The sequence below is a fragment of the Eupeodes corollae genome, chromosome 1, assembly GCF_945859685.1.
Source record: "Eupeodes corollae chromosome 1, idEupCoro1.1, whole genome shotgun sequence".
NCBI lineage: Eukaryota > Metazoa > Arthropoda > Insecta > Diptera > Syrphidae > Eupeodes > Eupeodes corollae.
The window spans coordinates 162,519,580-162,546,438 of NC_079147.1; the positions used below are offsets into that span (position 1 = coordinate 162,519,580).

The 26,859-nt window shown below is 36.9% G+C and overlaps 1 protein-coding gene across 1 annotated transcript; it reads right to left on the reverse strand.

Moving 5' to 3' along the window:
* Positions 1-26,834, reverse strand: LOC129939036 (zinc finger protein 91). Its single transcript, XM_056046900.1, has 5 exons — positions 26,588-26,834; positions 16,615-17,074; positions 16,438-16,546; positions 7,240-9,997; positions 1-1,288 (listed from the first exon to the last, which is right to left on the reverse strand). Exons 1-5 carry the CDS (start codon positions 26,750-26,752, stop codon positions 104-106), a joined length of 4,677 nt encoding a protein of 1,558 aa, XP_055902875.1. The 5' UTR covers positions 26,753-26,834; the 3' UTR covers positions 1-103.
* Between the last annotated feature and the right edge of the window lie 25 nt (positions 26,835-26,859).

A 26,859-nucleotide genomic window follows, 5' to 3' on the forward strand; every position in this document is an offset into this window, starting at 1 on the left:
TTTAAAACTACATAGTACATAATTGTTGTTATATTAAAAGTTTTTGTAATGCTTTTTACAATTCTATAAAGTTACGCTAAGAAAAAAATTGCTGATTAAATATTTAGATTTCATAATGCCCACGCATTCTTCTATGGTTTTTAAGTGCAGTTCCTTGTATAAATCTTTCGCCACATGTTTCACATACATACGGCCTTTCACCTGTATGTCGGCGTACATGAAGTGTCAAGTCATTGGATTGGGTAAAGCTCTTCTCACAGTAAGTGCACTTGTAAGGCCTCTCGCCAGAATGAATTCGCATATGAGTCTGAAGTTTGTATGAGCGCGAGAACGCCTTTTCACAAACCGTGCACTTGTGTGGTCGTTCACCAGTATGTGTTCGTCTATGACAAGCCAAATCTGAAGATCTAGGAAAGCCCTTATTACAGAATTCACACTTGAACGGTTTTTCACCCGTATGCCGTCTCATATGTATGACGAGATTAGATGAACTCGATACTTCTTTTCCACAAAACGCACATAAGAACTTCTTATCCGATGTTTCTGTTTTTATGCGCTTCGCTTTTGTTTCTTTACCGCCAGCAGTGTGGACCTTCGCATGTTTCATTAGTCGATCTTTTCGGTTGTATTTACGATCACACAAGTCACATTTAAAGAGTTTTTCATCTGCCGGAGCTTTGCATTCGGTATGATTTCTCAAATCATGCTGTGTTGCGAAATCTTTTTTACAAACAGTACAAGTGTGTTTTCGTTTACCGTCGTGAATTAAGCTCTCATGGTTTTCAAGATTCTCCTTCCACATAAAACGCATAGTACACTTGCTGCATCGGAACTGCTTCACAAGATTCATACACTGTGTGCGCATGTGATAATTGAGCACTAACTCTGAGACGCATTTAAAACTACAATCAATACACTTGTGGGGAATGTTGTCAGAATAATGAAGGGACTGCTGATGTTGCAGCAATTTAAATCGTCGGTTATATCGAGCATCACAAAGCTCACAAACGTACTTCTCGTCGTCACCTTCGCGTTCTGTTTCGGAATCATTTATGTCCATCTCATAGCCTAAAGCGTTCGTTATTGAATAGCTTGCTGGATTGGGAGTGATGCTTAACATCTGTAATTTAATGTGTCCATTTTGAATGTGTTCTGCTAAATCAGAGACGTTTGTGTACTGCTGATCGCATAGTTTGCATTGTGCAACTTTTGCGCCATTGGGTCGAGCAAGGTAATAGATGTCTGGCAACAGGATGTGTGTAGCATTCTGATGGACTTTCATATGAACCTATGGAAATACAAAATTCAGATGGTTAATGTTTTGTTTAAAAATTGTAATAGGCTTCAAATTTATGGGCTATGTGTAATCACTCATTGGACAGGCTCAGACGACATAAGGGATTTGATAGTAAAGCAAGTTTCTAGCATATGATTGGACAGGTGCAAACAAAATTAAATTCCAATTGAGGCAACTTTAGTGGAATGTTGACTGGAAAATAAGTCAAGAAAAAACTCCCTAACTATCAAGAATCAATAGAACTTATGTCAAAATGACAGCTTATGATGATTTTTTATTCAACTTAAAGCTAAACTTTGTGATTTAATTATATTATGCAACATTCTTTTTAGTGTTTTATGTAAAATCGTTGTCAATTTAGAATCCTTTAAGTATAATTTTTTAATAAGTATAATATTTTTTCAAAGTCCAAAATACAGGTCTCAATGTAATAGTAACATGCCTGAGGAGTGTTTTGTTGACAATTATGTTTTTATCAGCAAGATCAACTGAAAGTAGGGTTAAGTGAAGTAAAGTTCCGAGTTTGAAAATGGTGACACTTGAAAAAGTAACTAGTTGCCTTGGTCAAAATATGTATGTTCAAAGAACGCAGTTGAATGAAGCCCTTATGTTGTTTGAACCTGCCCATTAATAATATGTACATAAATGGGATAACTAATTTATTTAGCAGCAAACACTGATGTTTTGACAAAATTTGAGTTATAAGGATAATAAAATGCTTTAAATTGCGAAGTAAGCTATATTTTCAAATAAAGTTGAGTATTTTATGTTTAAATTATTAAATTTAATGTTTTTGCAATTATGTCATTAATTTTATGGGGTTTTCCAGGGGTAGAATAAATCAATTTATTTTTGATCTAGATCTGTCAAAACAGAAATTTCCCTTTTTTTGCATTTCATGGGGCAAAATAAATTGATATATTTTTGTTTAAAGATTAAATCTGCGATTCTGGATTTTAGGCAGATTTTGCGGTAAATTTGGCAGCTTTATCGTAATCGTACAAAAAACAGTAAAAAAATCGTATTCCTTGCGCCACAAAAAAAAACAATTTTTGACGGAAAGCTGAATTTGCCAATGGAAAACCCCATTAATGAGGTAAACGTTGAAGGGTTTTAGGCAGTGTTGCAGAAACTAAAGTCATTTAGTAACTCCAGTTAAGTCATGATCGCAAAAGACTCCCAGTCCTTTTCCGATAGAGTCTCTAGTAAACTCTTAAGGAGTCCTATACTGCCTGAATTAAGCATTGGAAACCAGTGGCAACATTGCCATGCAGCCATCAGAGATGCCGCCTCTGAAGTGCTAGGCTTCACACGGCCACAACAGCGAAACCCCTGGTTTGAAGACGAATGCCGGCAAGCGCACGCAGCTAAACAAGAGGCATACAAAATGGTACAGAAAGACCAGAGATGCTCGCGAGCTCTACGAGAAAAAGAGGAGAAAAGAACACTGGCTTCTTAGATCTAAGAAAAAGAGCATGAGAAGCGCGTGATTGAGGAGATAGAGGGATGTCAAAACAGGATTGTGGTGTGTTTACATTTTACCAAAAGGTAAAATAAACCTCCCAAGGGTACCATCCACGAACCGAATCCTGTAAAGACGATCAGGGGAACATCGTAGTAGAACCGCAGTCGATGCTGAGAATATGGAAATATCACTTCTCCAAATTATATAACGGCGATGAAGAACCGAATTCCGCTGTAAGGGAGATAGAACCACTCAACCTAGGCGACGCAGATCAACAATTCCGCCTACCCGACCTCGACGAAGTGAAGATAGCTATATCTAAACTGAAGTCAAATAAAGCTGATGGAGCTGACGGCATCGCTGACGAACTATTTTAAGCAGCAGGCGATGACTTGGTAGGGAGCATGTGCAAAATATGGTAAGAATAAAGCATGCCCTATGAGTGGAATCTCAGCATAGTTTGCCCGATACACAAAAAAGGAGTCCCTCTAAATTGCGCCAACTACAGCTAGGCATCAGTCTCCTTAACATTGCATATAAGATCCTTTCTGCCATATTATGTGAACTTCTGACGCCGTTCGTGAACAACCTGATAGGTCCTTTTGAGTGTGGCTTCAGACAAGAGAAGTCTACTATCGACCAAATATTCACACTACGGCATATCTTGGAAAAACTACCAGCAGCTTCAAATCGATACCCACCATCTTGAATCCAGCATCCATAGGGAAGAGCTCTACAGAGCAATGTCAAGTTTTGTCATCCCTGTCAAACTTATCCATTTGTGCAGAATGACGATGGAGAATGCACGCTGGTCTATCAAGGTCGGAAAAGATCTCACCGATGCATTTGATGTCAAAAAAGGTTTTAGACAAGGCGATGCACTGTCATGCGACTTCTTCAATATAGTTCTGCAAAGAATTGTGCAAAACTTAACAGTCAACACTAGAGACACAATCTACCAAAGGTCCATTAAATTATTCGGATACGCAGTTGATATTGATATAATTGGAAGATCAAAGCACGATGGCAGTGGGGTGCTTTCAAATGTTGCGACGGAAGCGAAGAAGATGGGTTTAGTGGTCAATGATGGCAAGACCAAGTATATGCTGTCATCAAAAAAGGACATTAAATAACGACATCTTGGACAAAACGTCACCATGGACAGCTATAACTTCGAGGTAGTTAAGGACTTTGTCTACCTAGGCACCGCTATAAACACAGACAACGACACCAGCGCTGAAATCAAACGGAGAATAACTCTTGCAAATCGCTTCTTCTTTGGCAATTGAAAAGTAAAGTCCTCTCTCGAGCATCCTAAATCACCATTTATAAGACACTCATCATACGGGTTCTCATTTATGGCGCTGTGGCCTGGACCCTGTCAAAGAAAGATGAGAGCGTCTTAAAATGCTTCGAGAGAAAAATTCTTCGGGTGATTTTTGGTCCCACATGCATAGATGGAGAATGAAGGAGAAGAAATAGCGACGAACTGTACGGGCTGTACAGCGACACTGACCTAGTTAACAGAATTAAAGACCAACGACTTAGATGGCTAGGTCATGTAGAGCCAATGGACATCAACTCTCCAGCCCGAAAGGTTTTCGAATCCAATCCCGGACGGAGCAGTTGAGGAAGAGCGCGACTCAGGTGGCGCACGCAGGTGGGTGAAGACCTTAACCAACTTGGCGTGGGAAACTGGAGACAGCTAGCTAGGGACCGAGCTGGCTGGAGACGCATGTTGGTTGAGGCCCAGGTCCACCCTGTACTGTAGCGCCACCTTAAATAAGCAAGTAAGTAAGTTAAGTCATGATTAAATGCTTTTACAAGTGTCGTCCAAAATAGCTCAAACTTTTAAAACAAAATTCATAAGGATTTGCAGTTTATTTCTCTTTTGCAAATTTCTAAAGTTATGAAAAATTTAATTACCAATTGGATAGCAATCTCCTGACTTTAATGTATTGCTTTTATTCATAATGTGAGCAGAAAATTAAAAAGAAAGAAGCTGGAGACGTACTATGAGAAATTAGGCTAATCAACTAAAACTTCTTCTTAACTATTTCGTAAAATATGACAGGTGACAATTCTACAAATTTGCCACACTTATGTGGCAAGTTTTCTTTGCATAACGTATTGACAGTTGGTATAATTGTCAGTTATATACAACGACAATGACAAAATTGTGACCATTACCATCATCCATCATTTCAAATTGTGCTTGTTCACTTGCCAAACGATTTCCAAGATTTGGGCCGCACCCAAACATGGTATTAATTCAATGGTCACCATTTCTGTCAACAAATGCTGACTCATTATGCAACACAAGAAAAATTAGCAAAATGTTTAAAACGTGTAGGTTTTTTTTATAATATATTTCTTGTAGATAACAGCCAGCAGTAGATCAGAGGAGGAGAAAAACTTCTTGCATCACCTTAGAAAATCCAAACATCTTGAGGCATTTTTGTCGACATCGCGTATGTGATCGTTCCACAAAAGGTGATTGGTGATAATCATACGGAGAATATCGAGATGTTCAGTCTCCTCGATGCAAGTGCCATCTATGGATAATAGCAAGGGGGGTATATCTCGCTTTAACGATTCAAACTCATTGGGTTTTCGAAGGTTTAAATTCCACGCGGTTTCTTATTCCCCATTGAAAAATGCTGTTTAGGTCGGAATTTAATGAGCTTATCATATTTTGTCGTTGCAGTTCCACACCCGAAAAGGGACGTGAATCTGAAAACGAATATAAAAAGCTAAGAGTACTATCGTCAACGACACAATGTATTGGATTAGAAGTTTCAGACAGGAGATCATTAATAAAAATGAGAAAGAGTGTTGGAGATAGAACAGAGCCTGGGGCACACCAGCATTTATTTTGTGATTTTCAGACTTGAATCCATCCAATACAACTTATATTGAACGATTCGAAAGGTAATTACTAATCCAATGAAGCAGGGATTCATTAAAACCGAAAGCACGCATTTCCGATAAGACTGCTTTATGCCAAACCTTATCAAATTCTTTTGAAATATCAAGTGCAATAATCTTCTCCAAAACGATGTAAAGATTTGTTCCACTATTCGGTGAGATGAACCATGACCATTAAGAAGCTTTTGATCTTCGAGATATTTCTTGAGCTGATAATTAATCAGCGTTTCCATGACCTTTGAAAAAAGGGACGTAAGTACAATCGGTCGGTAATTAGACGGTGAGAAAGATTCGCCTTTTTTTGGAAATAGGCTGGACAAATGCGGTTTCCATTCGCATTATTGGACAATCTTGTTTGTCATTTACAAATTGTCATCGGTCGCACCTGTCAATATTTATGAAATAGGGCCCAGGACAACTTACCAAAGCACACATCTTGTACAGCAATGTCGTGGTTATTGTATAACTGCCCTCTGAGGTGCTTAAAACATAGACAAAATCACCTGACCTTCTGACTTTTATGCAATTGAACATATAATGGGTGAACTGGAACTTCTGCCGTCTTGCTCAAAAGATCTTTAGAAATATTGAGACCTTAAAACGGGCCTTCAGGAGGAATGCAAAAAATTAGTCCTGAAGTTGAAAAACTTGTCTCTTTAATACCTCGACGCCTTGAGAAAGCGATTAAATCGAAAGGATACGCAACTAAGTAGATACTAAATATTAAGTCCCCGATTATGTGTGAGGTGTTAAAATATAGAGTTGCTTGTGTATTGAATATTAATTTGTTGTTTAATGGCTTAAATTGTAATGTTGGCTTGTTTAAAATGAAAATGTTTTTGAATATCATATCAAATGGTTATAATGTTTTATACTCTCGATACATTTTCCTAAACATAAACTTAAATATCTTAAGCTTGTAGCCGAAAGCTGAGAAAAATGGATTTCATTTGATATCAAAACAATTTCGATGTCACAATTGATTGCATACCAAAACTCGTGTATAGAAATAGGCAATTTCTTTCTTTTAGTTGCATAAAACTAAAATATATTCCCATTTTGAAATAACTTTAAAAATTACTTACATACATTTAAATGTAAGTGGTGCAACAGTCCATTGGGAATTAGGGCCTAGTGTCTTACAACTATCAACCATTCCTGTGTGCGAATAATTTTATCAGGGATAGAGGGGACCTACAGTTATAAGCCGATTCCGAACGGCTGATTTGATTTTAGTTAAAAGTTAAAAAAAATTAAATGGCACAGGCAGAGATTGTACCAAAACCTCAGGCATGACAGTCCAACGCACTAACGATTACGCCACTACTACTGTTAAAAGTTAAAGTCAAATCACAAGCATTAATTTTTAATATAATAAATTAGTCGAAATTAAGCGAAGTTTTGGAATTAATAAAAATAGAATGTCCATTTTTTTAAAATCTGTTTGATTTACATCGTTTTCGGTGCTCCAAAGAGCTTCGAATTTAATGAAATTGTTCACATGATCGAATATTTTAAACACAATTTCAGTTTTGAATAACAAGCTTACCTTAAGGTTATCCCTCCGCATAAAGACTCTAAAGCACCAAGTGCATTCGAATTTCTCATCCTCAGTTTGATGTGTCTTCTGATGGCGCGTCAAATCCTTCACCCAAAGGAAACTCTTTCCACAAATATCGCAATGATGTTTCTTTGGCATTGCTGGATTTTGATCATGCATATATTTCTCGTGGTTTTTGAGATTCTCTTTCCAAGCAAATTTCATCGGACAAGTCTTACATTTAAATTGCTTCTCATTATTTTCACAATCATTCTGCAAATGTAATTGATAAATTCTCTCGCACACATATTTCGAACCACATCGATTGCACTCGTATGGCAGTTCCTCCCATTGATGCTCTGTTTTTTGATGTTCGAATATTTTGAATTTTCTATTAAAGTTTTGGCTACATATTTGGCAGTTGTATCCTTTGAGAACACGTTTCCTATCTCTTAACAAATCATCATCATCGTCATCATCATCATCGTCATCGTCCGCATCAAAATCTGAACACGTTTCGGAATCATTTAAATTTAGCTCATAACCAGCTTCATTCGTGATTGAATAGAATCGCGTATTACTACCCTTTTCTAAATCCTTGCAAATTGCTCTTTCCAATGTTTGCATCTCCATTTGCTTACCGTATATCATCATCGAAATCTCTCTTGCCTCGGCCTCTCTTTGTTTGAAAGTTGCAGGATCTTTGTGGCTCATCAAATGTGTTGTTAAATCTTTGATTGTGTTATGCTTTGACAAACAGATCTTACACTGAATAACCTTTTGTCCGTTAGGTTTGCACAGGTTCTCATCTTGCTGTTCCCACTTAATCGATACCTTGGATTTATCCTTAACTTGATTTTCACTGGTGTGAACTTTCATATGAGCTCTCATGTTATCCTTGCGATTAAACTTTCTAGCACACACGAGGCACTCGAATTTCTTCTCATATGGTATGTGACTTCGCTTATGTCGATGCAAATCTTTAAGCCATATGAACTTCTTACCACATACTTCACATTGTTTATTCTCTTCTGGGCTCTTTTCCTCTTTGAAACAAGTGTGAGCCACTAAATTCTCCTTCCAAATGAATTTAATGCCGCATTTTACGCAAGCATTGGTTCTGGCATCGTTTTGACATTCGCTTTTGAAATGACGCTCCAAAAGGGCCCCAGATACAAATTGGTCTTCACATTTCACACATTTGTGAGGGAAATTATTCTCTTTCGAGTCATGTTCTGAATGCTGATGTTGTAGAATCGCTTGTCGCCGGGGAAACTTAACATTACACAATTCACAAACGTAAGTTTTCGAAGCAGATTCTTGATCTTTGAAGGATTCATCATCATCACTATCAGAATCGCTCAATGTCATCTCAAGACCTATTTTATTCACTGCCAGGTACAACTGCGAAAGTTTTTGCTCATTAAAACAATTCTTTATGTACTCTGAAACAACTTCTTTGCCTACACCAGGGTAAAAGTTTACAACGAAACCGGAATTATCGAAGTCAATTTCGGAAAGTCCATCAGAATGGTTAAATAAATGGTACCTTAAGCTACCTATGGTTGTGAATTTTTGGCTACAGAGCATACACATTAATTTCTTAGCTACCAATGGCCTTTCGAACTTATTAGTATGTGATTTCAAATGGTTTCGAAGATTGTCCGAACGAAGGAACTTTTCGCCACATACAGAACAATCATGTGACTTTCCGTCCGGTATATGTATTTTTTTATGTTTTCTTAGATCTCTTGGAAAACTAAAGACTTTATTGCAAATTTCACATGTAGTACTTTCTTTATCCAGTTCTACGGTACCACACTTTGTCTTTTTATGAAGACGTAAAGCTTTTTGGGTCGCGAAAACTTCTCCACAAGGTTCACAAATAGTCTTGTCCTTGTTTGACTCACTGTCCTTGATACATTTGTGTAGTGCCAGATTTTGAGGCCAAGCGAATTTAGCTGGACAATTCTCACACTGGAACTCTTTGTCGACATTGTTACAATGATGTTTTTGATGGCTATCAAATACTTCTTTGCAAGTAAATTCTAGTTTACATTTTTCGCATTTGTATAAACACTCATCGACAGTATGTCCTGAATATGAATGAGCTATGAGCTTGTGTTTTCGGTTGAAAGACTCATGGCAAATTTCACATTTGTACGGAGTTTCTGCATCACTCTCATCTGAATCACTGATACCCATCTCATAACCGTTCGCATTGAGAATAGTGTACAATTTTCCAAAATCTTTCTGTTCAATTTGATGAGCTATAACTATCGAAATCTCTTCCAAATCCCTGCCAGCGTAAAACCTTTTAACACATTCACTATCTCCAATACTTTCTAATGCATGCATGTCGTGTAAGCTTATATGCTGAGATAACTCTTTTCCATTAGCAGCTTTATCGTAGTTACAAATCCTGCAGATTATTTCTTTGAACTTCTCCTGGGAATACAATTGTCTTGAGAATGCTAGAGTTGCCTTTGAACAACGGGGTTTTACGATACCTCCCAAATGAACTAATACGTGCGATTGGAGCTTGTCCTTTCGTATAAATCGACGATCACAATGTGGACATGCAAATTTCTTTGTGTTAGGTTCATGAGATTTTTCATGACGAAAAAGATCTTTTTTCCATGCAAATGTTTTACTGCAATGGTCACATTCGAACCGACCAGACTTCGATTTTGTTTTCTTTGTTTTGCTTCGGGTACTCATGTTGGTACGTTGACTTCGAGTCTTAAGTGCTTTCTTTGAGTTCTTACTGAAAGTATACATGATCATAAAACAAAAAATCAATATATTTAAATATTTTTTTTATTTTTATTTAAAATTAATCAAAAATATTATAAAAACTAGTTGATCCGGCCACGCGTCGCTGTGGCTAACGTTTTCTGTCATATAACATTGTTGTCAACTATTTAAGAGGAACGGTGGAAGAACATCAATAACATGTAACTTAAAAATGAGGTTAGTAGGGCAGTAATTTAAAATCGTCTAACAATAATATTTATTGTTTTGAATTATAAATACTTTCAATTTCACTTTAATTCGGCACTAATCGGTTCACTATATTTTTGATTAACCTGTTTTTCGCTAACACAAATAGGTTCAACGTTTTTCCTACACGTTAACATGCAACATATAGCTTCCAATGAGAAAAACATGGATTTTTCAAATCTAAAAAATCTAAGCCACAAATGGACATTGTTTGGCATTGAGACTTATTTATAGACATGGCAAATTGGAATACGTAGCAACAGTACCACTTTTCCTTTAAACTTTATTGCTTCAAGAATATTTCCGGTGATCTTTTTAATGACCAAACGTTTACCGTGGCATAATTGAAATGGATTCAAATTACAGTATCGATTGAGTTTAAAGACTTCAGATGGCCTTGTAACAACTATTTTATCTGGAAGTTAATTTCGGTAACATCAACATTTTTGGCTGCTAAAATGGACCGATGACTGAACCGTTTAGAAATTGTCTAGCAGTTTGATGCATTGCGTATTTGCTAGCAGTTCTATTTTACCGTTTCCCATATCTAGTAATATGTAATGTAAATATGTTTTGAAAATATTTGTGACGATGGTTCATTTTGCAATCGTACGCGAATGTTTATGGTCAATCGATGTGCTTCAACACTTCGCCATAAGAATGAATGTTGTAAACATGCATTCATCCTATCCTCGAAATTAAAGCGAGGTATAACTGGTAAGGTCTGGCGAAAACCGGTAAGGTTTGGCGGAAACCACCAGATAAATGTAAGAGAGCATCACTGAAAAGTTTATAATTGCCGTTTAATTCTTGCATAGTTCTTTACAATGCTTCGAGTGAATATTTGTGAGACATTCACGTGGGCGGCTGTGCTAACACCAAAATTTGAAAAATTAAAATCCACTGTATTTTGTTTATTACAAAATATATTCTACCTATACTTCCAATACGTAACATAATGGCAGAAGCTGGTAGAAGAGCTTATTCTTGAAGCCAGAGCTAAGCTCCATGTGAAATTTGCATTCAGCCGAGGCTCAATTATTGATGAAGAACTCAAAACGCTTGATAAATCAAATTATTAAAACATGATGCATAGAAGATTCCACTTTTATCAAGGACATGACTGAACACAACAAAAATCACACTTCCTCATACATCTACCGATCTTTATTCAAATATACTACTGATGCCCTAGACTGCAGAGATAATAACAAAACTACAAGGCCACTTTGTGATTTGTTCGCACAGTTTGGCAGTTCTACTTGCTATACGAAATCCCAACAACAGCACCTTCATAATTAATTTTAATAATAATTAGCATAATAAGAGACCATCTAATTAAGTCTCTCAACAAACTAAAACTAATGTGGGTTCCCGATCACGCTGGGATTTTTGATAACGAACAAGCTGATAAAGCAGCAAATGCTGCTCATCTTTCCCCTGTGAAATCTGTGGTTGCACTAACAAAACGTGACTTATTGTGTGAAGTCAATCGTAAAATCAAAGCACATAGACTAAATGACCGGCAGAATTACCAGCATTTCTACAGTTCCATCAACATTGATAAATCTAAACGAAGATACCCAACCTCAACTTCAAGACAGATGAACAGTACTATATAATATTTTTTTTATAATTTACAGGCACTCAAGGGGTTATTAGTACCCTTTAGGAGAATAGGAAAGGATTTAAGAGGAGATACCGGTGCACATTGGTCTTAAAGTTCTGAACATCAAAATGGGAGGGAAAAACAAAGTTGGCCAAAGCATCTTACATTCTCGATGTGCGATTTAAGAAAGAATCTCTATACTTAATAGTACGCCCGAAATTGAGCTCAAGGGTAAACTGATGAGCATTCCTGGAAGTGCGAGTATTACGGGTGAATCGTTTAAGGGGTGGAATGCAACTGGCTAATTCGATAGAACATTGTTTGTAAAAATATCGATAAAACAACGAAAGGCATGAAACATTGCGGCGGTGTTCTAGCGATGTAAATGTCTCGATTATATTTCTATCGCCTATCATTTTTAAAGCCCTGTTTTTGTACTCTATCCAAAGAGATTTAAACTTTTTTTAGGGGCACCTGCCCAGATATGAGAATTATATTCAAGCTTTGGACCGATCAGAAGGGGTGACAAATTTCTTGCACCGTCGGAGATATCCTAAGCACTTGGCAGCATTTTTGGCAATATGAAATATATGATCATTCCATAAAAGGTGATACACATACCGAGTACTGACAGTTAATTAGTTTCCTGGATGCAAGTGCCACTCATAGAGGGTATGTTACGCTTTAACGACAGGAGTTTTCGAAGCATTAAATTCCACACGGTTTCTGACTCTCCATTGGACAATGCTGTCAATATCAGAATTTAATGAGCTTATCATACGCTGCCGTTAAAGTTCCACATCCGAAGGACAAGGATGTGAATCTAGAAATGAGTATGAGAAGCTGTTTAACTGTTTAATGGATTAGAAGTGGCAGACATAAGATCATTTATGAATAAAAGGAAGAGAGCCGGAGACAAAACGGAGCCCTGGGGAACACCAGCATTTATTTTATGAATTTCAGACTTGAAACCATCCAATACAACTTGTATTGAACGGTTAGAAAGGTAAATTCTAATCCAACGAAGAAGAGATTCATCAATACCGAAAGCACACATTTTCGATAAGAGAGCAAGATGCCAAACTCTATAAAATGCTTTTGAAATATCAAGTGCAATAATCTTACTTTCTCCAAACCGATGTAAAGATTTGTTCCAAAAAAAAAATCTCCCTAAAGGCGGAGGAACTGCAAGTCGTGGTCTATGGTAGACTATTTCTAGAAGGCCAACGGCAGCGGCTGGTAGCGTCTGTACCCATATTGGGTGGCTACAAAAGGTGTCTGTTTTCCCACATTGGGCGGCCTTGTTTTGTTGTATGTGTTCGACCATCCAAAAGGCCGGTGTGCCTGTCGAATCGAAGGCTTGTGTGTATAATGTAGTTAACACATTATGCAGATAGTGTTATTAACCACACCTGGTAAAACACCAGAATGAGCGAGAAGTTCATTCTTTTATGAAACTTGACAACGAATGTTAATAATTCCTCAAGAGGTAACCAATTATTGGTAAATCCTTCTACAGTCCGTTCGGCTGTAGAAAACCGCAAACTGGATTTGGGGGTCCGGCATTTTTCATACAACTATGGCAGTCTTGATGCTATTAATATTGAATCGGCAACTAGAAACCGAAATCTCACAAATAGAACTAGGGACAATACTTTCGACTATCGAAAAAACACAACAGTCGGAGCATGGAACGTTCGGTCTCTGTATGGACAGGGCATTTATAAACAGGTGGAACGTGAAATGAAAATACACAACTTAAGTATTCTTTTGCTGAGTGAAACGCAGTGGAGGGAAAAAGGAGAGCACAGATCAGCAACAAAGCGGACGTGGATGCTGTATTCTGGAGAGGATAAGACAGGTAGCCGTCAAAGACTGAATGATGTTGGCATAATGCTGAATAATAAGGCTAAAGAAAGCTTGATTTTCTGGGAACCAGTTACGGCTAGGATAATGACAGCAAGGTTTAAGTCCAGAATTCGCAAACTCACTATCATCCAGTTACGTTCCGACAAATGATGCAGCAGAAGAAAACAAAAGCTCATTCTACGCTCAACTGAACTCGGTCTACAGCAGAGCTCCAAAGGGTGACATAACTATCATCATGGGGGACCTCAATGCCAAAGTTGGCTCGGATAACACAGGCCTTGAGCGAGTTATGGGTAGACACAGCATACGTCAACGAAATGACAATGATGATATGCTTGTCGAATTTTGTAATGCCCGTCACCTGGTGGTAGGTGGAATCCTTTTCCCACATAAGACATGCCACAAAGTTACCTGGGTATCCCCTGATGGTCGAACAGAAAACTAAATAGACCATTTTATAATACAACAACGATGGAGGAAATCACTTTGCGATGTGAGGAACGACCATCATCTTCTATTAGCGACAACTCGAATGCGAACAGCTGCTATCCGCAGACGTACAGACACGGCAACCAGACAAAAATTTAATACAAGCGCTTTAATGACCCAAATACTTGTCGTGATGTTGCAAACATTTTTAACGACAAGGGTCAAATAAGGGGTTAAACGCAAATGTTCCCATTGAGACGTTGTGGGGCACGGTAAAAAGAGTTTTTATTGAAGCTGGAACTAACACAGTACCGATCTAGAGATAAGGATTTGTTGATATCCCAAGACAACTGGGACAAAATTACACACCGCAGAGCACTCAAAATAAATATAAATAATGAAACAGATGCCTATCGGAAAACGGTTTTGCGAAGTGAGTATAGAGCTGCTCAAAAGATAGTAGAGAGGTGTGTGAGACGAGATAGGAGGGCCAGATTAGACAAATTGGCAAAAAGTGCTGAGGAAGATGCAAGAAGATATAACGCGAGGATGCTGTACAAAATCACTAAAGATCTTGTAGGCCAACAAAATATTGTCAACCATCCTGTTCGTGACACGAAGGGTAGTCTTTTAGTGTCATTGGAAGATCAATTGCGGAGATGGAAGAAGCACTTCTGTATATTGCTGAACGATGACTAGAATGCAAATGCAAACACTAATGCAAATCATCAACTGCCAGACATACGTAGATTTACCAGAAGCATTAATATTGACCCCCGGCATGCACGGAAATAAGAACCGCGATACATCTTTTAAAGACCAACAAAGCAGCTGGGCTGGACGGCATACCTGCCGAATTCCTCAACGACTTGGCTGCCGGTATTTTGTTGCCACTTGTTAAGTCTGTTTGGGAAAACGAAACCTTTCCCAGGAAATAGAAGGACGGGTTAATCGTGTTACCTACCAAAAAAAGGTGATCTTAAGAGCTGCAATAACTGGCGTCGAATCACCATTCTGTCCGTATTTCCAAAGTTAATGGCCACCATCATTCTCGAGAGGATACAATCTAAGATCGAGTCTGCGCTCAAGAGGCATCAAACGGGATTTCGCAGTGGTCGATCATGTGTCGACCAAAATAACACCTTGCGAATTATTCTTAAACAATCGTCGGAGTACCAATCGCCGCTTTACCTCATGTTCGTTGAATTTGAAAAGGCCTTTGATCGCGTTAGTCGTGATATTATCTGGAGATCGCTTGTTGCTAGAGGCATTCCTGATAAAATTGTTGCTATCGTAAAAGAGTCTTACAAGGTGTTTCGTTTTGCACAATGGCTTGCTTTCCGACGCATTTGAAATGCGACTGGGAATGAGACAGGGTGATGAATTGTCACAGATTCTTTTCTTGCTTGCTATTGATGATGTTATGACTGCTACGGCGTGTGAACACGAGAGACTTGGTATCCTCTGCAGGAAACATTAAGCCGTCATGCTGACGAGTTATGCATAATGGCAAACAGAAATGGAGACCTCAGCCAAATCTGCCACTCTCTTCAACAAAATGGGGAGGGGACTGGCTAAAGGATTAATGCCAGTAAGACTAAGTTAATGCACACCAGCCGAAACCAACAATAACAGGTTATTGTGAGACAAGTGGCAGTAGTAGAGGTCACCCAGTTCAACTTTCTGGGAAGCTATTTGGCAATCGATGGTGGAACGGACCTGGATGTCACCAATGAAATAAATAAAGCCCGTAGCGCATTCGGAATGCTTTCTAGAGTGTGCAACTCCAGAAAAATAGCGCTCCGTACCAAGTTAAAGTTGTTTGAGTGCAACGTAAAATCCTGCGAAACGTGGAAGTGCTCTGCTGATATCTCGTCAACCGCTGTCTACGTTACATCCTGAACATCCGGTGGCCACAAACCATATCTAACGATGAAATTGGGCTCAGGACTGGGCAAACAAAAGTGAATGTTGACATCGCGCAGAGAAAGTGGGGCTAGAGTGGCCATACATGGACGACAACATAGCAAAGCAGTGCTTTCAATGGAATCAAGGTAGAAGGCGGCCTGAAAGGCCAAGAGAAACATGGAGATCATCTTACATGAAGGAAGCTCGGTCCCAAAACGTGGAGACGTGGTCCCAGCTGAGGTATCGTGCTAGGAATAGAGAGAAATGGAAGGAACTGGTTGCCGCCCTATGCTCCAGGAGGAGTTAAAGTGTGTTACAAGTGTTACTCAAGCAATTTTCAAATAAACTTATTTATTACATTGTAGTGTTTAAATAATTGGGATATTTACCTGTTTTTGTGATCTGATTTTTGATGTTTTCTCATTTCTGTTTGCGTAGTGCAACTAAAATCGCATTCATCACACTCAAGTTTGGTCTCGTCCCCTGATTCGTCTAGTTCTAAACAAAAAAAGAGATTTTTGTTTTACAAGTTTCAGAGATATTATCACAATTTGAATTTTGTATACCTTTTTTCTTTACATCCTCCTCTTTGTGTTTTTTCATATGGTTCTCGAAAAAGTCATGTCGCTTGAATGTACGATCACAAAACGTGCATTGCAATTTTTTAAGTTTTTGTTTTTTAATAACAAGTGGTTCATAATCACTTTCATCTGAATCGTAATTGATGTCGGTTGAGTTTCTTTCGTTTTCATTGTCATTTTCAGGCATTGAATCATTGTAGTCGTAGTCATGAAGGGCCTCGTTTTCGACTTTGATTTGAAGAAAATCTGTGACACTATGATCATTGGGTATGTCCATAGGAAATTCAGTAAGACAATCAGGTTTTTTAATATTGGCATTTATTAAATATTGAAGTAACCGTCCATTGTTTTTTTGTGATTTTTGTATAAAATTGTAAGCATTTATGAGGTCATTCGAACATGTCAGACAAATTCGACAAGGTGGTGTTTCAGCGTTTGCCTTCATCTGAAAATGAATAATTCTTTGTTATCAAATATATTTTAAAATATTTAAAATCAGTTATTAATAAATTCAACTAATAAGTTTCTGCATGTTTTATGTTTTGAATATAATACTAAAAAAACTCGACTTTTTGGGACTATTGCAAAATAAACAATTCTAAGAACAAAAATGTATTTTAAATTATTCTTCGTAATTTGTATCACTTATCACTTGTTGGTACTTGCTTTAAAAACTCAATGCTTTGTCATAAAATATGTACACATTTTTTTAAATTCTTATACCATTTCAAAAATTATTTATCCTTAATAAGACTGTAGAAAACAAATTTCCTTGAATTGATGGATAATATTACAAAGTATTAACTTTTAAAATACGAGGGTGTGTCAAAAAGTTCTCGGAATGGAATTGTTGGGTCAGCCATGGGGGAATATTTGTACCTCATATTGTTTGGACAGTTATTAGACATTTATGCCGAGCTTGGTTCAAATTAGGTGATTAGTATTTGAGCTTTTGCTGAGTGAGTAAGTCAATCCGAGAGAAAAAATTAATAATAGACAAAATTCAGTTTCGGGCAGTGATAAAGTTCTTGACTAAGCAAGGCAAAGCGCCTCAGATCATTTAGGAAGAGATGTCATCTGTTTACTAGGGATCTTATTCTAGGAAAACAATAATTTAAACGCGGAGAAGAGTTTATAGAAGAGGATCCTCACTGGATCTACCGATTGACGCAACTTCCTCAAACTTCGTCGGACTTGTTCTGGAAGAAACCACTTGCAGAAATAGTTAGATTATCACCTACAACCATTTAAATATTATGCATGACCATCTTGGCATGTCTAAGGTCAGTGCAAGGTGGGTGCCGAATGTGTAAGCTTTTTAATCTCTATAATGGAAAGAAAGATAAAGTTATAGCCCAAATTGTGACTGGGGATGAGACTTGGGTTCATTATTTTGAGCCTTAATCAAAATAGGAGTCGATTCAGTGGTGGAAATGAGGCGAAGTACCGCCTAAGAAGTTCAAGGTCTCACAATCGGCTAGAAAAATCGTGGCTACAGTCTTTTGGGATTTGGAGGGGATTTTGATAATTGATTACAACTAAAAGGTTGTCAATATAGGGTTGGGTACCCTAGCCCCAAAGAAAAAATCCCCAAATTTAAAATATCCGAAACCAAAATCCCCAACAAAAAAATTTCGCATCCATGAGTGAGAACAGGTATTACAAGGGTCCTTGCTAGCCTGGTTTTGAATGGAGTGATGTTTTTTGCTGTCCACAGTGTTCTAAGCATTTCATAAGTTTTATCTACTTATTGGTTGATGTGGTCATTCCAGGTCAATGTTCTATTGAAGATTACACCTAGATTTTTAATAGAATTTACGAATTATAATGGGTTCTGGTTTAGAAATATGGAAGGAAAGTATGTTAAGTCTAATTCTTTTTTTTTGATATAACAGGCATTTGCTTGCGTTGAGAACCAAGGCATTACACGACGCCCAGTAGGATATCTTTTCTAGTTCTTGGTTCAGGGTGAAAGCGTATTCGTCAATTAAACCTTAAGGACAGCTTTTGCAAATTTGAATGTCATCGCCATAAGAATGTTTTGATACTTGATTTATAATGAAACCGATTTCATACACATATAATGAAAAAAGAATGGGGATAAAATTGATCATTGGGGAACTCCTTGTTGAACCGGAAGAAAATCGGAGAGATTTTCATTTGAGAAAATGGCTTGCTTTCTATCATTCAAAAAGGAAGAAAGTAGTCTGATAGCTTATGAAGATATGTTGAAACTGTAATGCAGTTTATTTAGAAGTATCGAGTGATTCACCATATCGAATGCTTTTGAAAAGTCTTGGTGTGAACAAAAACCTGATTGAACATCGACTAAAAGGTTATTCCGACTGATGAAGTTGCTTAATTGTCCTTGCATTATCCTTTCACAGACCTTAGACAGAAAGGAAGTATTGAAATTGGTCTTAATTCATTGCAAAGCGAGTTTTTGAAGAAAGGAATTATTTTTGCTTTTCTTTTGATGTGGGAAAATGCCAGTGGTAAGGACTGAATTTATTACATGTGTAAAATTGGGTAAAAGCAAAGGAAGAATAGCTTTAATAAAATAGGATTCAAATCATCAACACCAGTGGCATTGGAGTTTATACTTATGCAACTTTCAACTATGTCTAAGGTGTTCACACAATCGAAATTGAATAAAGTGTCTGTAGAAGGTGGAGGTATGGTATTAAGAGATAAATTATCTTTTAGAGTTATCATAGATGTAGAAGCAAATTTAGTGTTTAGCTCATTAATATTCAATTTAGCTGCAAAATTATTTCTTTGTTCGCCTATTCCTAACTTGCGGAGGTTGTTCCATAGGTTACGACTATCCGATTGTAAATCTAGACGGTTAGAATAGAACTGTAGTTTTGCGCGTCTTACCTCTTGAACTACTTTATTTCGCAATGATTTATACAACTCACAGAGCCCGTTAACACGAAAACGTTTCCAGCGTCGATATGCTAAATCACGCTGATTTATAAGTTCTCTAATCCTACTAGTAAACCATTGTTTATTTTCGTGGATTCTCGTTTGTGCTTTCAAAGGAACGTGTTAAATAAAATATTAACATTTGTGTTTAGAAACTCGACTTGGTCATCTGGCGAAGGTATTAGGAAAATGTCATTCCATGCTATCATGTTTATATCAGTTTCAAGATTTGTTTTATTGATATTCTTAAAATCTCTAAGCTGAATTCTAGAAATCACTTGGTTTACACTTGAATGAAAATCATAGGTCAAAAAAATAAGATCATAACTAAAAAAAACTGGGGTTACAAGCTGATCATATAACAGCACTCGATCTATTATCATTAACATAGTAATGATCTAGTAGTGTACAGGACTTAAATAATAATGTTCGCTGAGTGCAAGTCGAAGGATATCTTGTTTTCAATTAACCTTTTGTCAGTTAAAAAGTCACAGTTAAGGTCACCGCACATAATAATGTTTGAAGAGATAACAGTAATTTCTTCAAAAACTCTATAGATTTGTTCCAAATCGATATACCTATTATTTCTGAGTGCACCTACTCATATTGTACCCATATATATACTTGAATACTATATTCATTCAGATATCAAGCAGTAAGTATAATGGTTTAAGAATACTAAATACTGGGTTTTTGGTGGCAGATTATACTTTCCAAATTAAACTAAAAAAAAAATTTTTTGATACATTGCTTTATTTGAAATATTAAACGACAGACTAATACTGCAGATTTCTATTTTTAAACATTATGTCATCCAAATGTCTTCCGTCGATTTGTACACGCTGCATTTAACTTGATTCATTTGCGCTGATTTCTCGGCTAATGTTTTATTTTAGGTTCACTAGAGTTCGGGGATTGTGCCCTACAACTCTCTCTCTCTCTCTCTCTCTCTCTCTCCCTCTCTCTTTGAGGTAGCCCTATACATCCTTTGGGGTTAAGTCGGGGGACCACGGTGGCCACGGATTATCCCCGTGAGGGAAAGCTTTTCGAATTTGTGTGCAAAGTCGCATTACCCTGTTGATGCCACGTTTGCGATGAAAACGATGGGTGAGCTTGCAGGTTCGGCAAAAAGAAAATCTTTGGTAATTTTCACTATTGACATTTGTCGCCTGGCTTCGAGCATTCTCGAAAGAAGGCGCACCAAACAGTTACCCTGCGGCAATACAATGGCTTTTACTGTTTCAGTTGAGGGTAATAGGTTCTTGGAGCCCAGTAACGACATTTTTGTTCATTAACGTGCCAGTTTAAATGAAAATGAGCCTCGTCGCTCCAAAAAATGGGATTTTCAGTGCGAACGCTCGAACATCGTCCCTCAAAAGTTTTTGCGTTCAACAAAATCACTTTGTTTGAGTTCTTGAAGGATTTGAATTTTGAATGGATTTAAATCCTTTTTTACAATTTCATGAATAATCGCTCTTGGAAGTCCAGCTTAGGCTGCTCTTTTCCGTATCAAAAATACGTGGTTCCCGAGAGTCCTTGACTGGGCACTGACCGTGAGTGTTCATATCGGAAGCAGTTGAGCTGAACTTCTGCACCCGTGAACGAGTTTAATTCACTTTCTGTCCATCACATATTCGTCGTATACCGAAGATTGAACAATGCTGTCCACGCGCAGTTATGTACGAATTGTTACTTTTTCAAAAAAAAATTCAAATACGAGTATGTTAATCTCGCAACGCTCACTTGACCAATGCGACATCGTGACTGAGAAATCCATACGATCATGATTCTAAGCGGATAAAAGCTGGTGCTTCCATGGTCATCCTGCACAAACGCACGAGTTTGTCAGGTGTGCCAAAGATAGGCATGGCTGCATACAGCTCGTCCCTGTAGTTGCTGTTATTTGCGGTCTTAAAATTGATGAAAAGATGGAGGGTGTCTGACTTTCCAGGTCAAAAACCCCACCAATAAGGACCTACCAGTTTGTTGACGATGGGCTTAAGACGTTCGAATATTACGGCAGAGAAAATTTGGTAAACAAAGTTAAGTACTCTGATGCCTCCTAATTTGGTGCAGTTTATGGGGAATCTTTTTTCAGTATCGGGCAAACCATACTGAGGTTCCTTTCATCGGGCATGATTTCTTTCGACCATATCTAACAGGTAAGTTGGGGCAACAAATCGTCTTCAGCTACTTTAATGAGTTGGTATACAAGCCATCTGCTTCAGTAGCTTTGTGAGACTTCAGCTTCACTTCGTCTAAGACGGTAAGACGTGATTGTGTGCATTCGTCGTCTATGTGAAATGGATCATCCTTCCTGACAGTGGAATTCAGTTCGTCTTCGCTGTTATACAATCTGCAGAAATGGCCCTTCCAAATCCTCAGCATTGACTGAGGTTCCATTATGATGTTTTCACTTTCGTCCTTGCAGCCTTCAGTTATAGGTTTATAAAACTTCCAACTTAATTTCTGCTTTTAAACCTCTCAAAATCTTAGGCCGCACACTTCTCATGCTCTATCTCTTTCCCAAACGATCATTAGATGCCTTTATTTGTGGTACTTAGTCTTCCTTCCCAACCCGGTTTATCACCGTGGGAAGAGTAGATCAACACCCCTCATATAAGAACAATGAAACAGAAAACTGTACCCACAAGAACCAACACGGAACTCTAAAGATCTGTACTTTCAATGTCAGGACACTTTCCTCAGATGAGAACCAGGAAGAATTGAGACAAGCGCTGGATAAAATGAAATGGGACATAATAGGACTATCAGAAACAAGATTACTAGCACAAAAAATAATAAATAATGAACATGAAATCTTTTGCTACGTAGGAGAAACAAAAGGCCTCTACGGTGTTGGATTCCTTATTAAATAAGAACTAAAAGCAAAAATAACTGACATCAAGCTACATAATGAAAGAATGTGCAGCATACAACAGAATGCAAAAAACACGAAAATGACAATAATTGAAGTAGATGCACCAACAGAAAAAGCTGAGGACGAAGAGATGCTATGGTTCTACAACAACTTTGAGGAAATATATACAAATAACAAATCAAAAGTAATGTATGTTATTGGAGACTTTAACGCTAGCTTGGAAAGAGCCAAAACGAAGAAGAAAAGAAAACAATAGGACCCTACGGATATGGAAAAAGAAACGAAAGAGGAGAAAGGGTAATACGATGGATCGAAGAGATGAATTTGAAGTTTGGTAACTCGTTTTTCAAGAAAAAGGACAATAGAAAATGGACGTGAATATCACCGTAAAATAAAAAATGAAATAGACCCGATTCTGACAAACAAAATAGAGACAGTCAAAGACATATCCGTGCTCAACAACGTAAAGTTCGATAGTGACCACAGATTAGTAAGAACAGAAATCGTTATAAGCCATAAGACACTGAAAAGAAACCGACAAGTCTATTTCATCCCAAAAATGATTCCCAACCAAGAAATAGTAGATTATAACCAACCATTGACAGCAAAGATAAATCAATTATCAACCTCAAATCGTGACATACAAGACACATATGACGAATTAGAAAAAATCATAAAAAAGTCTGCAAAACTATCAGTTATGGACACCAAAACATCAAAAGATAAATTATCCAACAATACAAAAATCTTAACCTCAAGAAGAGATACTCTACGAACCAAGCAACAATTACTTGACCAAGAAAAAACTGAACTAAAAGAATTAAGAAAAACTATCAAGAAATAAGGTAAGATATGAACAAGTTCAACGAAACAATAACTAGAGATACGATTAGACAAACAAAATAAATAGGGAAAATAAATTCATAACTTAACAGTCAACAGGAATGGATTATTAGCTTAAAAAGCCAAAATGCAAGCAACATAACAAATAGAAAAGAGTTAAACGAAAATGCTACTAAGTTCTTCGAAAAGCTATTCTCCTCCACCAAGCATATAACTCAAGAAGAAAATATTAAAAACATAAATATCAATCTCCTAACAACGCAAACTCCCATGTTTAGCAAAGAAACTATTGAAAGGACCATAGACCATTTGAAAAAGGACAAATGCACTGGAAATGATGGAATCTATGCAGAAATGATAATATACGGGAAAGAATCGCTTTCCGAAACCTTAACATTTATGTTTAACGAAATCATAAGAACTCAGCAAATCCCTAAGCAATGGAGAGAACCACTACACTTAAAAAAAAAGAGAAAAAAAGAAGATTTGAACAACAATAGACCTATAAGTAACATTTCGACAATTTATAAGCTGTTTTCAAGGGAAACAAGCTGGATTCAGAGAAGGTTTCTCAACAACACACCACCTACAGACGATGAATCAACTAATAGAAAAGTGCAATGAATTTCAACAACCAATATACTTTTATTCATAGACTTCAGTAAAGCATTTGACAGCGTTGAAAACGAAACAATATGGACATCTCTAAAAAATCAAAGTATGGACCCAAACGTTATAAGGACTATCAAAAACATATACAAAAATAATGTAGCACAAATAAAAACAAAGAGTACAGGACGTAAATTTAAAATAACAAGAGGCGTCAGACAAGGAGACCCGCTTTCACCACCACTATTTAGTGCAGTCTTAGATGATATTTTTCAAAAGATGAACTGGAAGAGAAAATATTGTATAAAGATATATGGACAACTTCTAAACAACCTAAGATTTGCGGACGATATAGTAATAATATCTACAAAAGCTAAACATAAACAAGAAATGACAACAACCTAGTAAGCTTGTGCAAGAACTATGGACTACAAATCAACAAATCAAAAACAAATGTGATGACAAACCACATCAGAGAAGATATAATTCTGGAACATGAAAAAATAGAATACATAGAGGACTACATATACTTGGGACAACTAAAATCTTTTAAGGACCAAGAGAAAAATGAAATCAACAGAAGCATCACAAACAGCTGGAAACAATTCTGGGGCCTCAAACAGATTTTAGAACTGGACCAAAGTGTAGAAACACGAAAATATCTCTTCGACTCCGCTACTTTGCCGGTGCTTACTTATGGACTACAAACCCTGAGCTTGACTACGAAATCTCTTGACCAGCTAAGGATCTGTCAATCCAAAATGGAAAGAAAAATCCTCAGAATAAGACCCAGCGAAAGAATAAGAAATGAAGACATCTGAAACAGTACTCGAATAATTGACGTGGTAGATAAAACCAAAAGACAAAAATGGAGTTCGGCAGGACATATTTCAAGACTACAGGATCAAAGATGGACAAAGTTGGCAACAAAATGGAGACCGGAAAGCAAGAGGCGAACGGAGCGACGATCTTTGCCAAATAAACGAAAATTGGTACAGTGAGGCGAAAAATCGAGACCTATGGACTATGGACACTTTTAAATATCAATTATCTTACTTTTCCATTATCTAATTAATAATTCTATATTTGTAATTTGTATCATTCTATCAAATAATTTGTAAAAATTCTAATTAAAAATTGTATCTTTAGATGTATTTAAAATAATAAGGCAATAAAAAGCTTATAATAATAATAATACTTAGTATTGGGTTCGTCCGTCCATTTTAATTGAAAAAAAAACCTTTGTACATGTTTTCACACGTTAAATACAATAATTCCCTTCAAATTATAAATCTGATCCAGACTTGTGGTACCACACTCAAGTTGTTAATGCAGTATTTAAACCCTTCTATTGTTATAGCTCGGTCATTGCTGACATGGAAAATACAAAAGTATTCTGTTTTTAATCAATTACAAGCAAATCAAATCACTATGTTAAAATATAGGGGCAAACATATTTCTGGTACTAAATTAAATAAATTCAAAAATAATCGAATGTCTACTTTTTTGGCTCGTCTAGCAAATTATGAGGGCAATTTTCAATCGTTCATGTATAGAGAAACAACATCGATAAAGGATGAAGAAAACATAATAATGTCACCAGCATTGCATACTGAGCTGCCGTCAAACGTCTTGTTGGATTATCCCTCAGATTGGGAACTTGTTGGTTTTGACCTTTTTGAAAAGTTTGTCTATGGGGTTCAAATCTGAACTTTGGTCAGGGCACTCCAGAAATTTAAATATGTGGTAAATCATAATTGCTGACCCGACTTACTTAATAGTGTGTTCTGTTTATCACTTTAAACTTAGATTCATCGCTCTTTTGGTTTTATGAAGATATTTTTGCTTGACACGTTGTCGTCGGTTAGTATTTCAAAATATATCGATAATTTGAAAACATTTAAATTAAAAGCGATTTAGAAAATAATCTAATAAGCTGAAATCAATTACATGGGTTATTGTTTTTCAATTTAGCTACCGTTATACCAACTGAACACTCTTCTTTGATGGATGTCTTTTTCTGACATGGTTATTGGTAGTTAAGAAAAAGCGATCTAATTTGATGCAAAAGCACAAAGTGGGGAAAAAGCGGGTTTGTTCGTTTAGTGGCTTAAATATATGACCGCAACTGTAGGTCGGATTTACACAATTAGTTTGTTGACACCTGGTTTTGACCCAAACTATTGGTGTAAAATGCCAAATTGTACCAATAACAAACAATTGTTTGACCACACGCAAGTATATAAAAATATCGCTTTTTAGGACAATTGGTTTCTTCACACCTTATTATTAAAAAACAAATAAACAATCTTAAATGTCAGCTATTACACGACGGTCGTGTAAAAGAGCAGGTTCCTATTTATCCGACATTTGTTATTTTGTAACATCAACTATCGCAGAATGTTTATCGAATTGTTTGCACAGTATCTTTGTATGTATAATTTGGGTTTGGATATTGGTAAACTATCTGCCAACAAAGTACTAATCTTGAAAAAGTTTGATTCCATCAAATTCAGATTCGGATTTATCTCCACAAACACAAAATATTATGTACATGAGAATAGTAAGAAATTAAAAGTAAGCACAAATATTTTATAGACCAGACTTATGTACACACTCCATTATGAACTCTAACTTTAATTATAGTAAGAAGAACCTATGAAAGTAATTACATTTGTAGCGAAAAAATAAACTCACTTCAATTTTCACAACGTCAAAGAAGACATCGCCCAATGTTCGTTTATCGATGCATTCAGATTCATCGAAAAGAATTTTGTATTGTTCACATGTTTCAAAACATGCACGACAAACTTCTTCGATATTTAAATTTTCCAAAGGCTTTATAGAATCGAATTCTTCCATCTTGAAGATGAAATTAAAAAATAATCAACACCACAGCTTCAGAAAACAAAAGTATTTATTTATCGGCTCAACCTCAACTCAAATCGACTACCACTACCACTGCAGTG

Bases quoted from the DNA above. Each gene is read 5' to 3' on its own strand.
- LOC129939036 (XM_056046900.1), bottom strand. From the start codon at position 26,752: ATGGAAGAATTCGATTCTATAAAGCCTTTGGAAAATTTAAATATCGAA. The intron at 16,547-16,614 runs GTATACAAAATT...TTTTTTGTTTAG, and splicing joins GGAGGATGTAAAGAAAAAAG to AACTAGACGAATCAGGGGAC. The intron at 9,998-16,437 runs GTAAATATCCCA...GTATACTTTCAG, and splicing joins AAATCAGATCACAAAAACAG to TAAGAACTCAAAGAAAGCAC.